Source organism: Orussus abietinus, unplaced genomic scaffold (genome assembly GCF_000612105.2).
Source record: "Orussus abietinus isolate OABI.00-Male unplaced genomic scaffold, Oabi_2.0 scaffold26, whole genome shotgun sequence".
Lineage (NCBI taxonomy): Eukaryota > Metazoa > Arthropoda > Insecta > Hymenoptera > Orussidae > Orussus > Orussus abietinus.
The window spans coordinates 210,383-225,545 of NW_019395989.1; the positions used below are offsets into that span (position 1 = coordinate 210,383).

The following is a 15,163-nucleotide window of genomic DNA, read 5'->3' on the forward strand; positions in this document are numbered from 1 at the left end:
TTGAACGTCCCGCCGACCTCAACTGATACCTTAAAACGAGATAAATCATTATTTCACCCGAATTGTTTAAGAACAGTCATACATGCTTTATACCTAGAAGGGAACGAAGTTCAACCCACCGCCAGCGTACAAAAACATTAAATTGTATATTGTATTCCGTTGAATATATGTATAAAGGACTTATACGACTACATCCTCGCTCGCCGTATGACGCTCGACATAAATTAATATTAAGCCTAGATCCTCGTGACGAACCGGCGAAGTGGACTTTACGGAAACGATCCACTTCGCTACTTCGTCTTTGAATTAAAAAAAGGTCCTCTCCGAGGGGCTAGAAACGATTTCTCGGATCGTCCCTCGAAAACCGACGTCCACGTGGACTAAATTCGCGCGTCCAAATCGCGATAAAAAATGATATAAAAAGTATTGTACTCGCCCCCTTTCCTCCGAAGGGCTCTCAGGTCTTTCTACGCCGGAAGATTCGTCGATAAAAAACGTTTATTGTTAAAGTAATTCGACTCTTATTCCCTTTTCAACGAGCCGTTAATAGTCCACCTTCGCTCGGCAGAGTCTCGCGCCAAGTACACTGATAAAGATCGATGGAAATTTACATACATTTTAAGTCACCTCGTAACCAGTTTCATATATATATATAAAAAAAAAAATGCATTGTGTATCTGAATTAAATTGTAACATTACGTTATAATTTCCCTTAACTTCCCTTAGAATCTGAATATGATGTTACGGAGACAACGTAACTTAATTGGGATTTATTGTGCCATCGAAACAACCAATGACGGAGTATGTAAATTCACATCGGTGGACGTTTAAGACTTACTGCCCTTTTGTCAGTGTACATTTAAGTCTTATCACTAACGTCGAAACTGACAATCGACGGATCGCAGTGTTGTACACATATTACAACAGTGTAAATATCCCGAAAATTCGCATTTTGTGCGGACAAAACTCGCGATTCAGTCAGGTGTTCTCGAAGTCGTTAATTATTGCAATGTCGACTGGAAATATCCCGGCAGTCATTGTTATTACCCTTTCCTTTCTCTCTTTTTTCTTTTTTTCTTTCTTTCAGGCTTCGAAAGTACTACCGACAAGTCGGCAGAAAGTTCCCTCGTTCGCGTTAATAAATAAATACTTTATCGGCGGTTGGCGAGAAAGAGTTAATTAGGCTCGGTTAAAATCGAGGAATCGCAATTAAATAGATATAACGATTCGCGGGATAAGGGGGTAATCGATGATTAATGACGAACGATTTGCCTGTCTGTCGGAGCGATTAAAAGTGGGTCATTATCGCGACACGCGAAGTCTATCAGTCGATATTTAACCCTTTAACGGAATTTACCGAGAACACTCATTTTCGAGAAATTGACGAGTAAAATCCCGTGACATAATGTTACATGTACATTTTTAAACAATAAAATATTTTTACAATATAACTAGTACTAACAGTCATTTTGTCATAATTAAGGAGTACGCGGCATCGCTTGATTTGAAAAAAAAAAAATATAGATGAAATTCCACCGTTAAAGGGTTAACAACAATTGTTCTCAAATCGCGAGTCGGGAAATCCGACGTGTAAGGACTTCAGCATTTCCCCCGAAATAAAAATACATATAAATAAATACTAATATTAAATACAATCGAATGCCCCGCTAGGCAGTACGATAGTTACAGGTGCGTCGCCTCCGAAGGGAAATGCTTTGGAAACGAGATATAAAAAGAGAAAAGAAATATATATCCAAAGTGCCTCGGAAGCGACCAGCTTCCGGGCCATCGCATTGGCAGTCGCGATTCATCCCTAGAAAGGTAATTCCTCGAGAAAGTCACATTTATATACATTAATCTCAGGACGCGAGAATACTCGGGAAAGTCGAGGATGGCCCGTCCGCCGTTTTACTTCTGAAGTGTCCAAGTCATTTTCAATGCGATCATGTGTATGACCTCGCCCCTAATGTTCATCTTCAAGCCCCAACACGGAACTCCCGGCAACTCTCTTCAAGGTATCACAGAAAAAAAAACGGAGATTTCCGTTATCTGTGAGTCCATAGTCAGTTTAAAAGCGACGACTCCAGGAATCGAGGGACAGGTTCAGGTCGACCCCACGCAATTCCGGCGCGCGTGCCGAATACCGAGGATAATACTTCTTGAGATACCTAGCTACTTCTTCAAGTACCTTAAGCAACGTAACTTAAGAACGAGGTGCGCCAACTGGTACCACCTACAAGGTCATCTCGATTTCCACCACGGTTCCACCTGAGGACCCTCCACCGTCATGCGTATCCACCACCTCTATTTTTTCCCGGACTCTAGATCCGCCTTTCCTTCCAGAAACGAGTCCAAGTTAGTTCCCGAAGACTTTGTAAAAAAAATCCCAGGGTACCTCCAGCCGCTCAGGAAGCGGCAGCCATGGCCCGACGACGCGCTCCAGTGGCCCCAGGTTGGTCCCCGAATCCGGGAACCAGGACCGACCCCTACGGATCACCGTCTCTTTCTTCACCCCGTCACTTGGAGACCCTGGTCTCGGTGGCGATCTTGCTGGGGTCCGGTAACCTGACGACGAGCTGCGCCCCATTCTGCAAGGGTCTGGTCCCGTTCGCGTTGTTGCTCTTCGAGGTCGCCATCTGAGGGGTGGTCGGCAGTACTTTCTTCGCCCCGCTCAATTTAGGCGAGCAGCACATCTTGTCCTCGTACTCTACATGGTTCCCGTTAACGTTTCCACCATGGAAATTCACCGGAGTCCCTGAAGAGTTGTGCTCAAGGCCGAAGGACGCATGCGTCCTCTGGTCAGCCATGGAGTTAGGGTTGTGGACGTTACCGACGTTAACAGGGAGGGACTTTATCGTCTGCCCATGGTCGTTCACGGCGCACAAGGGGGACTCGTGGTTGGCCTTGAAGAGAGGGTCCGCCCTCTTCAGGGAGTCGTTCCTGAAGGTCGGCGCCGTGGAGTTCCCTCGGCCAACCTTGTGGCCGCTGCCGTAACTCGCGACCGACTCGTTACAGAAGTCGCTCAAGTACGTCTGATTCGTGTACCAGTTGTGAAGACGATGATGTATCTCAGGGAACTGGGGCCTGCGGTTCGCCACCTCGTGCCAGCACTCTATCATCAGACTGTAGATCATTGTTGGACAGTCCTCAGGGCAGGGCAGAAGCTGTCGGGAGCGGATCATGTCGATCACTTCCTGGTTGTTGTAGCCGTAATATGGCTGCGAAAAGAAATGAACATTAATTCTATTGTATTAAGCATATTAACTGGTAATCAAAATGGACCAGAAAAGTTCATTACAGGGTCTTAAGTGAACATTTTCATTCCAGGATTTACCTAAAAGCTCATGAAGGAATTACCTGCAAGCCGTAGCTGTAGATCTCCCAGAGCACGACGCCAAAGCTCCAGACATCGGACTCAGTCGTGAACTTCCCGTAGAGGATGGACTCTGGTGGCATCCATCGCACCGGAAGTAGACTCTTGGACTGAACTCTATAATAATCGCTGCTGTAGATGTCTCGAGACAGTCCAAAATCCGAGATCTTCACGGTAAGACTATCGCCCACCAGGCAGTTCCTCGCCGCCAGGTCGCGATGGACGTAATGATGTCCAGCTAGATATTCCATTCCTGAGGAGACAATGGTCAATTAAGCGATCCAAAGTACAAAATAGAGATCGTAACAGATTTTACAAGTCACCCACCGGATGCAATCTGCAGCGCTATGTGCAGAAATTCGGGTTGTTCCAGAATCTTCCCGTTCCCGTTGTTCAGGGGGACGTCGGACCTCGGGGAATGGCAGATCAGAAATTCATGCAGGTCGCCCTGGGTCATGTACTCGAAGAGCATGCACATAGGTTCCCCCTTCAACACGACTCCTAATAAACAAATGATGTTCGGATGTCTCAGGTCGGTCATCAGGTCGACTTCCCTCTTGAAGTCGCTCTGGGTCTTCGGGCTGGCGTTCTCCTTCAGGGTCTTCACAGCTACGTAGATTGAGCCTTCGCATTTGCTGTCGCTCTGAAGTTCGCCTTTGTACACCTTTCCTGGAGGGAGAATGGTGTTGCGATTATGATAAAAATTGGAAAAAAACGTGGTGATTAAGGTTTATTAATAAAGGGCTCATCTACTCACCGAAGGCACCCTCTCCGAGTTCCTGGAGGAAGGTCACATTGTTTACCGTAAATTGGGGCACTCGATTGTTGGAAGTTCTGCTGCTGCCGCTGCTCAGAGTTCCTGTTCCTGGAGTCGTGTTACCCGGACCCGCTAGGAGGGAACTCATCTCCATGGGCTGGGTCGTGCTCCGTCTTCCGTCGTAAATGTTCTTGTCGCACTGCATACCGGTCAACATCTAAAAACAATTTTTAGAAGGTAGTAAAACATATTTATAACATTAATGAAGCCTTACCTTGTTCGAGGGCAAGTGGTTCGTGTGTCTTCTGGATTTTCTGCTTTTGTAGCAGCAGCAGTAACAAACCAGGATGATGACGAATCCACCGCTTAGGACAACAGCCACTACGGCATAGATCAGCAAATCTTCTGCGGAGAGGAGAAGATATGTTTCTTGTAGCTGATATTAATATTAATTTGGTCAGAACATTGTTAGTGAATTTTTGCACGTACCACATCTTGGTATATCGCAGAACTCTTTCAGCATTTTGTGGTTGGAGTCTACGTAACACCAAGGCTGAGCTTCGTTACCTCCAGGATTTCGACAGTAGGAGTGATTTCCTCTTAACTCTGGATAATCCGCGATTGGCAAATTAAAATGTTCTGACCACCGAAGACATGGACGTCCCGAAGCACTCACGTTCGTTACGCCTCGATATTGATTACCACTACGCCAGAAGCAGTAATCGTCTAGAAATTAAGAATCACGTAAATTTATAATCACTCATGATTGCAGAAAAAAGTTTTGATAAGAAGTGTTTCTTCCGTTGTACCCACTTTCTTCGATATTGTGTTCAGTGGAGAGTCCGAGACTGAGACAGTCGACAGCTTCTTCGGAGCCATCCAGGGGCAGGTCGGAACATTTTACCAAAGGCACTTGCTGTCCGATCAACGGATGTCTCTTGGCAATTGCATATTCCTTACGACACAATTCGTTTTCCAACATTTCGCACTCTGCCCTGCAGATTCTTCGCAATCGACGATTAAGTTCGTTCCTCGCAGCAGACCTTGTGTCTCCGTAACTGTGTCCGATTAGTCTTCGGTTTGGTACTTTTCCTTCTTTATCCAGAATGGACTCAATGCCCGGTCCAAATTTTGCACTCCGCTTCCGAGGGAGTCTGCGAGATCTCGGGATGTCATCGACGCTCTCGTCACCGTCATTCTCTTCGTTAAGTTCACCCTGATTGGAGTTGAGTAGATTAAATAGCTGCGTACTGGCCTCGGAATTCTTGGGTTTCTTGTTCTTCAGTCCGTCTCTGCAGATCGGAAAGGTGGAATAGCACAAGGATGGCTTTGCGTAACTTTCACAGTTGGAGGACAGTTCGCTGCAAAGGTAGAAAGATAATCTCTAAATGAAATACGATCATACATTATTATTCAGCTGAGCGTGACGACTGACATGCAAATGACACTTTTAAGGGTTCATACTTTGAGTAGTTAATCACACGAAATGCTTGTGTCAATTTATCCTCCAACAGCTTCTGTGTCATCGGGTACAGGATGTAGACGGACTGATTTCCAACAAAATTTGCACACGTTTCACCGATGTACAGCTGGAAAAGAAAGTAAATAGATTACACGTTCTTAGGATTAAGAATTGAGACAGATCTTGAAATAAATTGGGAAATTCTCACCTCACAACTTCCCTCATGATTGTCCTTTCGCGCAGGCATAGAACTTGCTCCGGGTAGGCTGGCGAGGTTCGTCGCTCCTGACAGTAGTTGCATATTGACATTACTAAGGCCGCTCGATGCAGTGAGATCCATCGTACTCGACTGTGAACTGGTGGGCTGAGAGCTCGGAGGCAAAGCACCAAAGGCGTTAGTCGCCGGTGGGTGAGACATGTGTGGAGTTGAGGCTCCATTTCCTGATACAGTCATTCTAACATCGCTGGTCGTGCTATTCAAAACAACAAAACATAATTATCAACAAAGAGCCACAACAATTAAAAACGACAAATTCTCAATTCAAAGGCATATCATCTCAACAAAGAAGGTCCTTGAGACTCTTACTCGTTATCTCGACGTCCGTGCCTGTGATTAAAATGTTTACGAACGTCCACAAAATATAACCTCAAACTAACGAGTACGTTTACCAACAAGCTTCATTGTCATCGTTTAGCGCGTCTATAATACGTTAAATAATAAAGAATCTGAAGTAACTATTAATTCTACACCAAGGAAATATCGCGTTCACGACAGGAAATAGAACATTTTTTTTGCCGAGACTTCATAACCTAGGAATGAACAACAGCGAATAAAGCTCACCTCGACCCGGCATTATCCGTAACACTTAGGCTAGTTTTCTCAGCTAGTATAAAAATACACGAAATCTGCAACAACACTAGGTACGCGAGTAGCTTCATAATTACAAATTCAACAATCAAAACATTGGATTTAAACGTAAACTTTGTGTCATTTGACACCACACCCGGCGGCCATTTGCAATTGCAATCGACACGCCGCGCGTCGCGACTTCGATAATCGATTCGCGCACCCGCCATGTTTGAACTCGTCTGCAACCGCCCGAGAAGAAAGCGAATAGTCTAATAATTAAAAACATGTCCAACTTACTTGTCCAATCGATCGAAAAAATTAGGCACAATCGGCGAGTGTCCCGCAGCCTCGCTCGTAGGACTAGCCCCTTTCCCAGCTGTAACAAAAAACCCCAAAATAAAAGTTTTATCCACGGCAGAATTCTTTTCCGCTAATTGCGCAACCTCATTAAAATTCATCATTTCTCGGAATTTCGAGTGGAGGGGCACATTCAAATTGCATATTCAGTGCGCATTCAAATAAATCTTGGGATTTACTCCACTCTATTACGAGTCTTTGCTGTTTTTACTGTTTTCTTAATCTCAGTCTGAACTTCTCGGAATCCAAAATGGCGTCGCAGGAGCGCAGCCGAATGGCTTCGGCGAGAGTACTTATTTCTTTTTTTGTTCCTAGAGATTTAGAGATTTCACGGCCCGTCTTAGGTGGGAATTCCGTGGAAGATAGAAAGAGGGGCCTGAAGAAATTCGCGGAAGGTCTTTCCGATCTCGACCACGCGATATATCACGGCTTGTGTCAGGGGAATACAAAGTGCGAGGGCCTCGCAGGTGGAGCGTCGTATTAATCCTTTTATCCACGGGCGAAGGAGCCGGCTTTGTGCGGGCCCGCTTTTCGGAAACGGAGAGGCGAGAAAGGGGGGAAAAAATTAAAAAGCAGGACCCTCGCATTCCCATTTATTATTTATCTCCCCCCAAGGCCGGCGCGTCTGGCCCCTCTTTACGTAAACGGGATTTCTAAAGAGCCCACGAGACGAAAGGGAACAACGCGAGGGAGAGGAGTCGGCCTGCAAAAGTGCCGCGAACTTTCTTCATCACCCTCCCGCACCCCCGATTCAATTTTTACACCTCTCTCTAGACAAACAAACGAGACCCGGAAAACTCGGGCCAAGACGCTCCTCGAGTGAAAGCTTCGAATTCATCCGGCAGACTCCTCTCTTCTCGTCCTTTCCTCCGTTTTCTTTTTCTTTTCCTCCTCCTCTCTTTTTCCGCCACCCTCGACAGGCATTCACTCGTCTTAAATCTCGTTAACGAGCTCCGGGTAAATTAAATGCCCCTATTTTCGAACCCGATTAAACCCTGCGGTTGAATTTTCAAGTTACAATCGTATTACTCGCTGTTAAGGAAATATCAAATTGTAATTTCTTTTTCTTTTTCCTTCCTTTCAAGGAAATGTTGGAGTGCAAGCTCTTCGCTTTCGTATTTTCTTTCTTTCTTTTATAATCTCGATTGAATAGAGGTTAGAACAGCGTAAATTAATTATTTCTAAAGGGCACAACCAAAAGTGAGGTTATAACGGTGTAAACGTTGTATCTTTAAAGTGCACGACGATCTAAAAAGGTTAGAAAGTATCTTTGTTTCAGGACTTCCGGTAGGGGGAGGGAAATGGCGATCGCGGAGGAAATTGGAGCGAGGATTCTTTCGGAGCTTTCAGCGCGAAGTGGCGAACCGTCGAGTCGCATCAGGCCGGAAAGTTTTGAGGACAATAAGAAACAAGACCCGGTGGAAAGGCAATAAAAGCGAAACGACGCGACGGGGATCGCAATTGATTTTGTCACGCGGACGAGAGCGACCCCCGCGAAGCGGCCAACGACTTCGCCGATACTTCGCCCGGTGTCGTACATCCGAAGTGAAAAGTATATCGTGTACATATATGTTTATGTACAAGATATATAGATATATACATTGGGAATCCAGCGTCGTGCATCGCACACCCGGAAGACAAGACGAAACGGTCGTACCTCGTAAAACCACGACGAAATATCTCTGTTCCTCCGCGTCTCGACACCTACGAGCCGCCATCTTGAATTGGCCCGAGGGCTTACCTAGTTTAATGAAAATAAATAAATCTCCGTCTGTTATCCCTCTTAAACCCGCGTAAACATTTTCCTGACATTCTGAAGGTCCAGTTCCTTAATATGAAATACAGGTGGACGCGAAATTCAGGTCCGAAGGGGACGAAATGAATTTTCGAATGAATGGTAAGTATAACGCTTGGGATGCTACTACGCGTCCGCCATCTTGATTTTCTCCGAAGGCTTACCTACTTGAATGGAAAAAAAAAGAAATCCATGTTTTCCATCCTATCCCAACCCCCAGAATATTTTCCTAGCGTTCCAAAAATTCCCTCCCTCCATCTAAAAATATAGATAACAAACGGATTTTCACGAAAAGGTTAGAAAATAATATTTTGAAATTATGTACTTTTCGAGGTCGCGGGTGGGAATGAATTTTCACCCCTTGACAGGATGCGGAATAAGTGTCGCCTTTACGGCGCAAAGCGTTTAATTTCTGTTTATTCCGGTAATAAGATTGCCGGGGCGTCCCGGAAAATGCTAACGGCTAGAAAGAGGGAAAAGGGTGGGGAAAATAGACGGGGGGAGGAAAACTTTCCGACTGTCTCGGAAGTGTCGTTAAATATGCCGTCTTCCAGGCTGCTGGGGAGAAATTAGACTTTAAAAACGCCCCGTGCCGCTTTCGGCTCGCGATAAGAGAGTCGAAACTTTCGGAGCCTCTTCCACCCCCGAGATGGGTGGCGGTCTTTCTTTTTTCGCGACCTAATTTAAATATGCCGGTACACGAGCCCACCCCTCTGAGTAGGGCTCTCTTGGAATGGAATATGTTAATCCACCCTTAAAATCTATCGATCCCCCTTCGATTGCCTTAGACGTCTCTCTCTCTCTCAAAAAAAAAAAAAAGAACATTGCAAGTTTCCAACTGACAAGGAATTTCCGAAGAAAACCCGAATTGTAAATTAACACTTGGTTAATATCAAAAAATTAAGTACCCGCAAATTTCACGTCACATAATTGTTTTTTCTTGGCTCAAAACGAGAGGAAAAAAAAAATCCGCTTACAGAATTAACGATTTTTCGATAAATCAAGAATTTCATTTTCCGCCCCAGTGTCGTTCGAAAAAGTGCGCTAATAATTAATTCTCCATAAATTATTCCTCCCATTGGCAGGAAAATTGGGGAGAGCGGTCCTCCCCCTCCCAGTGCCCCTTAAAAGTGGAAGAGGGAGCGAGACAAGTTCGCCGGGGGTCTTGAGATGAAAATAAAATTTTCCGGGGGAGACACGGGGAGCTCCTCTCGAAGTGGCCCGGCCCTGTACTTACTTAACTCTGCACTTCGCTTTGTACTTTTCGGATCTGTGGAGTGGAGGGAGTAGTATAGGGGAGAGGGTAATCCGCAAGTGGCGGAGTGGGGGAAGCCTGGTCAGTGGAGTGGGGGAAGCCTGGGCAGCGGAGTGGGGGAAGCCTCGATGCGGGTCTCGAGGGGTAGATCCGAATCGCGGGCGTTATTTGCTCCCCAGCCGCCGAGGGGAGCGGAGCGGGTCTTCTGTGAACGCGTGTACAGAAAAATATGGAGGGCCCCTCTTTTCCCTCCCCATCTCTGGACGTTCTTAAAAACCAATTCGACTACGATAAACCACCCTCGACGATTATTGCCGGGGAGATTGCCTCCTCGCTTTGACGTCCCTCGTCCCTCCCCCCTGCTCATAAGCCGATGTTTTCTCTCTCGAGATTGGCTTCGGAATCACGTGGAGGAGGTGAACCTTTCTTGATTATTTTCCACCAGGTTTTCAATTATTTTATGATATTTTCCCTATTCATTTTTAGATGGCTTGGTGAGTACTGGATGTCATGAAATTCCAGCCTGATTAGTTTTGTATTATACTTTGTATCATTTTGGGTTCCTTAATTCCCACTGACGATTTTTTGTATCGGAAATTTCCTGACTCCCCCCGAGTCGCTATCACAGTAATTGTAAAAATTATGAAATAAATTTATTGAAGAAAAAAAAGGCGGCGATTTTTTATTTCTCCAATATGGCGACTCGAAGTTCTTTCATCGGCGCGATTTTTCGATTCTTCACGGCGCCGACCCCAGAGTCATATTTACAAGGGGGTCGCGTTTAATTATGCACTCGTCCGACATTTGCAACCCGAGGAGCGGAAAATCGCGTGTCCCCAGGAGTGCGTGCAGTTTGGCACAAACGGGGCCAGGCTGGATGTTGATAAGTATGGCGGAGGAAAGTTTTGTCGCCACGGTCGGACTAGGAAAGGAGGGAATTATTAATGCCCCTTAGCCGGCTTATCCTTCGCACTTCCGGTCGCCGATAAGCGATACGGGAATACAGGGCATATACGGGGATCGAGCATGCCATTCCCTTCCCATCGCGGACGTCGCGGTCGGGAATTTATGGCCAAGAGGAAGAACGGGCCCGCCATTTCCGGAGGCCGGAAGTGCCCGTCCAATTATCGCATTTCAGGGGCGGCATGTAAAGGAAAGTATTTACAGGGGGTACTTTCACCGTAAATACCGTATTAACATCCCCGCACACAAATACCTTCCTTCTCCATCGAGCTGGGACTCACTTCCGGTGACCGGAAGTCCCCCGAATCGTCGCGTATGATAAAGTGGTTCGATCAATATCGTTATCAATATTAATTTCCCCCCTCGGGTAATTAGTACCAATTCCTCGTGATACCTTGATTCGCGGTTTCCGCCCACCCTCGTTTCCCTCCTCGGATGGGCATCGCTTCCGGTTTATCTTTTTCTCTTCTCGTCGATGCCGGAAGTCCTCATCCAATTATCGCCGTAAACAGGGAATTAATTTCCCCGTAAACACTGGGTAACCCCACCTGAAGGATCCCCTCGTCCTCTTCTCTTGCTCCTTCGATAACTCCTCGACGCCGGGGATTACTTCCGGTCGGCGTTTTCCGGATACCGAAAGTCTTCGTCCAATTACCGCGCTCTCAGGGAACCGAGAGACAAAGGTAAAGGGGGGGGGGGCGAGGGGGGGGAGGAAACACGAGGAGGTGGGCGGGGAAGCCGCGGAAAGAAAATCTCCTTCTCTGAGTTCTATCCTCTCGGTTCCTTTATACCCCATTTTCCAATGAATTTTCCTCCCCCGGAACTCTGGGGAGGGAAAACTTTAGAAAAGGGAATTCGATCGGACAGACCTCCACGTGATGCTCTCGTAAAGAGGGCTCCTCCACCTGCGGTCGTAGCGCGGTAGTAAAGCTCGATTTTTCCCGAAAACCCCGAAGGAATTGAAAACTTGAAAAGTTAAGCGTGAAAATGTCTATTTTGGATATGATACACTTTTTTTTTTCTACACTTTTTAAATTGAAAAAATTTATTGCTTAGAGTGGCGTGATCGAGTGCGCGGTAATTTCTCTCCGCGGGGTGCAACAATTTTTCTGTTTTCATTTTTTTTTCTTTTTTCTTTTTTTTATGGAGAGCTCATACATCAAGTCATTTTAGATCAAATCAGCAGATCAAACATATTACATCGGCGCATGCAACGGCAATCGTCACGCGATTTCGCGACTCGCCCGACGTAGGAAAAAATAATTCCATGAAGCATGGATTAACTCAAGAACGGACTTCATACTCGACAGCGTACACCTGTCTAATGCATAAATTAAATCCAATATTGACATCACTCACAGCCCCCCTACCGGAAAACAATATTCCCGTCGACAAGGTATTTTCAATCGCTTTCAAACTTCAAACAATAACGCGCAAACAATGCGCCCGCCACCGCGAAAATGCAGTCCGCTCGGATAATTAATAATGAAAATAGGAACTGTATTAAAAATCGCCATATCGAGCCCGGCGTCTCCGCATCTCCGCGCTGAGCCCCGCTTTCCAGCTAAACCATGCGAGTGACAAAAAAACTCTCTCTACAAGAAACATCCATAAAATCCCGAGGAACAACTTTTGTTTCGACCATTTTTCTCTAAAATGGGTCGTTAAAGGTAACAATAGCTTCATGCATCGCAGCCCGGCGCTCAGTATCTCCGCTCCTCCCTATCAAACCCCGTTTTCCGACCAAACCGCACAAGTGGGAGGAAAACTCTCTGTATAAAAAATATCCACAAAATCATGAGTGACAAGTTTTGTTCGGGCCATTTTTCTCCAAAACGAGTCGCTCGTGGTGCAGATCGTCTTCCGTCGCGTGGACACGGGCTGACTATCAGTGACGTCAAGTCCAGGGCGAGGTGTATTTTTTTTTTATCGGCGCATTGTTGATCGTAGATGTCGGAAATAACAGGGAATATGGTAGTCGGCTTTGTTCGGAAATTCATCCTCGCGAAAGTCGGAGGTGGCGTAGAATTTTTTTCCGAGGGAAATAATTCGCCCGCCGGCGAGGAGTGGCGTTAAAAACCATTTCGACCTATCGAAGTTGGTTTACCGGGCACGAAGCTTCCGTTCCGTCGATTTTCGTCCTCGATATTGACAGGGGTTCGATTTTACGGGCCGAAAACGCGACTGCCGGCAACATTTTCGCGGCCGGCAGAGTCCCGCGCCAAATACATTATTCATGAGGCTCCGCTTGATAAGTGTTGTCCCAAATTGAATCGAGTAGTGCCCAAGGAGGCCCTCTACGTGATTTGACTGCTTCGCGGCCGACACTTAACGTCTGCCCGCGACATTTTCCAGGAGATTTTCCGACACCGAAAGGAAGTGGTCGGCCTCGAGATCAAACAAGGGAAAACTTTCATTAGGGATTCTGAACATGCAAGTAGACTCAGTAGTACAGTAAAGAGTATGGTCAGAATGTTGCAAAGAACTCCTTACCCAGAATAAACATTAATTTCAGGTCGAATATTGGCAGATTTTGAAGTTTAGATATTTTTCTTACGTTTTTGCGAAAAAAGTTAAGGACTCGAACAAGTTTTAATTCATAACTTTTCCATTTTACATATCTCTACGTGAGACATCAATTACGAGGTGTGGGAAAATTGCACGGATGAATTTTCATCTGCTTACATTTTCACGTAAAATAATATCCTTCGGCCAAATGGTGATATTATTAATAATTACGTGAATTTTTCCATCGATTTTTGGAGCACCCGCCGACATAACCTCAAACCCCGCGTCGGAAAAATAAATCCTCGTGATGAAAATCAGGCGGAAAAAAATTTCTTTTTTCCCCGGCTTTGATAAGAGCCTCTCGATAAATCGCGTTTAAGCTTCGCCGAGCGGCATCAAGGCGCTTTTCAAAGGGCGACGTCCAAAGAGACACCGACGTCGCAACCCCGGCGTAAAGCCGCGTTTACGAAAACCGATCCGTCGCGTTTCTCGATGGCGTCGTCCCGATATTCCCTAGATTCGCTTTGTGCGTCGCCGGTCCGCGTCCCGCCGCCATTTTGGAAATTCGATATTCACGCGCGGCCGGAAGCGACGCTTCCCGCGGATGCCGCCGTGGAAAATAATCCCTCGGGACCCGTGGCCCTGGATTAAGGAGGATTAAGGTTCGAGCTTGCGGGTAGGGAGCTGTTTCGCTTAATATTATTTTATGCCCGGCCGCCGCGGGTAATCCCCATTAGCGGAATTACATGAAATTATAATGGCCGAGGGCAACGCTGACTCAAGATCTGACAAAATGGCGGCCGCCCTCGGGGGGACGCGACAAGACTCGCATTTCGTGCACGGCGCGACACTTTTTATTTAAAAAAATTCATAAAAGTAACGAAACTCGCCCTTCGTGTATGATACATCATTTCAGATACAATTGCGCCACTTTTTATGCAGAAAGTTGCTTATAAAAAATAAAAAACGCGATAAGACTCGTATTTCGTGCACGGTGCGACACTTGTTATTTAGGAAAATTGCTTGTAAAAATTAAAAAACGTGATAAAACTCGCTCTTCGTGTGTGGTGCATCATTTCACGCACGTCTGCGTCGCTTTTTATCCGGAAAATCGCTTGTAAAAATTTCGGTCGAATATTGCTTGCACGCCTTGATGAAATTCACCCAAACGCCAAAAGGGCTTAAAGGGTTAGCAACTTTAAGTCCTCATCGTTTCAGGATTTCCCCGGAAAAGGGAATTTCCGATCCGAGGGCTCTTTTCAGAGTGCCTTGACGAGTTTTCCGGAGTGCTCTAGTTTTATGGGGTCCTCAAGGAAGTGACGCCGTGCCCATTATTTCCAGGGTAATAATTACCGGAGGCATTATCCAGCTCGCAATGGCGACCGTAAAACCGATAGGGAGAAAGATATCAACGAGGGGGTAACGGAAGAACAATATTTTGGAATAATATTTGCCCTTCCAAGGGAAAGAAAGAGGGACCGAAAGAAAATGGGTGCCCTATGGCATAACCGTCGAAAGGAGCTGAGAAAAACGAATCCGAGGAAGAGGGCCGGGGTAAGGGGCGAAGATTAAACGTTTCGTGAGAAAATTGCGGCCCTCGGTAAATAGTTAATTTCCCGCCCCCTACCTCGGAAGTTTCCTCGAGGAAAGCTTCGCAATCTTTCTTTCGATCTTTCCTCCGGCGAGATGAAATTCCCCGTAAATTTTCGACAAGAAATTCCCCCCCCCTTGAAAGAAATATTTCTGACAGTTCGGTGAATTTTTTTTTTACTCTCAGGGTAATCGTGACAAATCATTACTAATAATTCCTCCGGAATTCTGACAATTTATTTGAGCCTATTCG

General features: G+C 46.0%; 1 protein-coding gene across 2 annotated transcripts in view; it reads right to left on the reverse strand.

The window, feature by feature from the left end:
- Window positions 1-127: 127 nt before the first annotated feature.
- Window positions 128-15,163, reverse strand: part of LOC105703646 (tyrosine-protein kinase transmembrane receptor Ror) — a 111,003-nt gene continuing 95,967 nt past the window's right edge. Inside the window, exons 5-14 of one of the 2 annotated variants that reach the window (XM_012432170.1) lie at window positions 6,740-6,818; window positions 5,801-6,065; window positions 5,595-5,719; window positions 4,944-5,491; window positions 4,620-4,856; window positions 4,405-4,535; window positions 4,131-4,347; window positions 3,701-4,042; window positions 3,358-3,626; window positions 128-3,218 (exon numbers count right to left, since the gene is read on the reverse strand). In XM_012432170.1, coding sequence (XP_012287593.1) covers window positions 2,517-3,218; window positions 3,358-3,626; window positions 3,701-4,042; window positions 4,131-4,347; window positions 4,405-4,535; window positions 4,620-4,856; window positions 4,944-5,491; window positions 5,595-5,719; window positions 5,801-6,065; window positions 6,740-6,818 — 2,915 coding nt within the window. In that variant the 3' untranslated portion in view covers window positions 128-2,516. Of the gene's footprint in view, window positions 3,219-3,357; window positions 3,627-3,700; window positions 4,043-4,130; window positions 4,348-4,404; window positions 4,536-4,619; window positions 4,857-4,943; window positions 5,492-5,594; window positions 5,720-5,800; window positions 6,066-6,433; window positions 6,595-6,739; window positions 6,819-15,163 lie in introns of those variants that run through there. The other variant, XM_012432171.2, reaches the window with a different exon arrangement.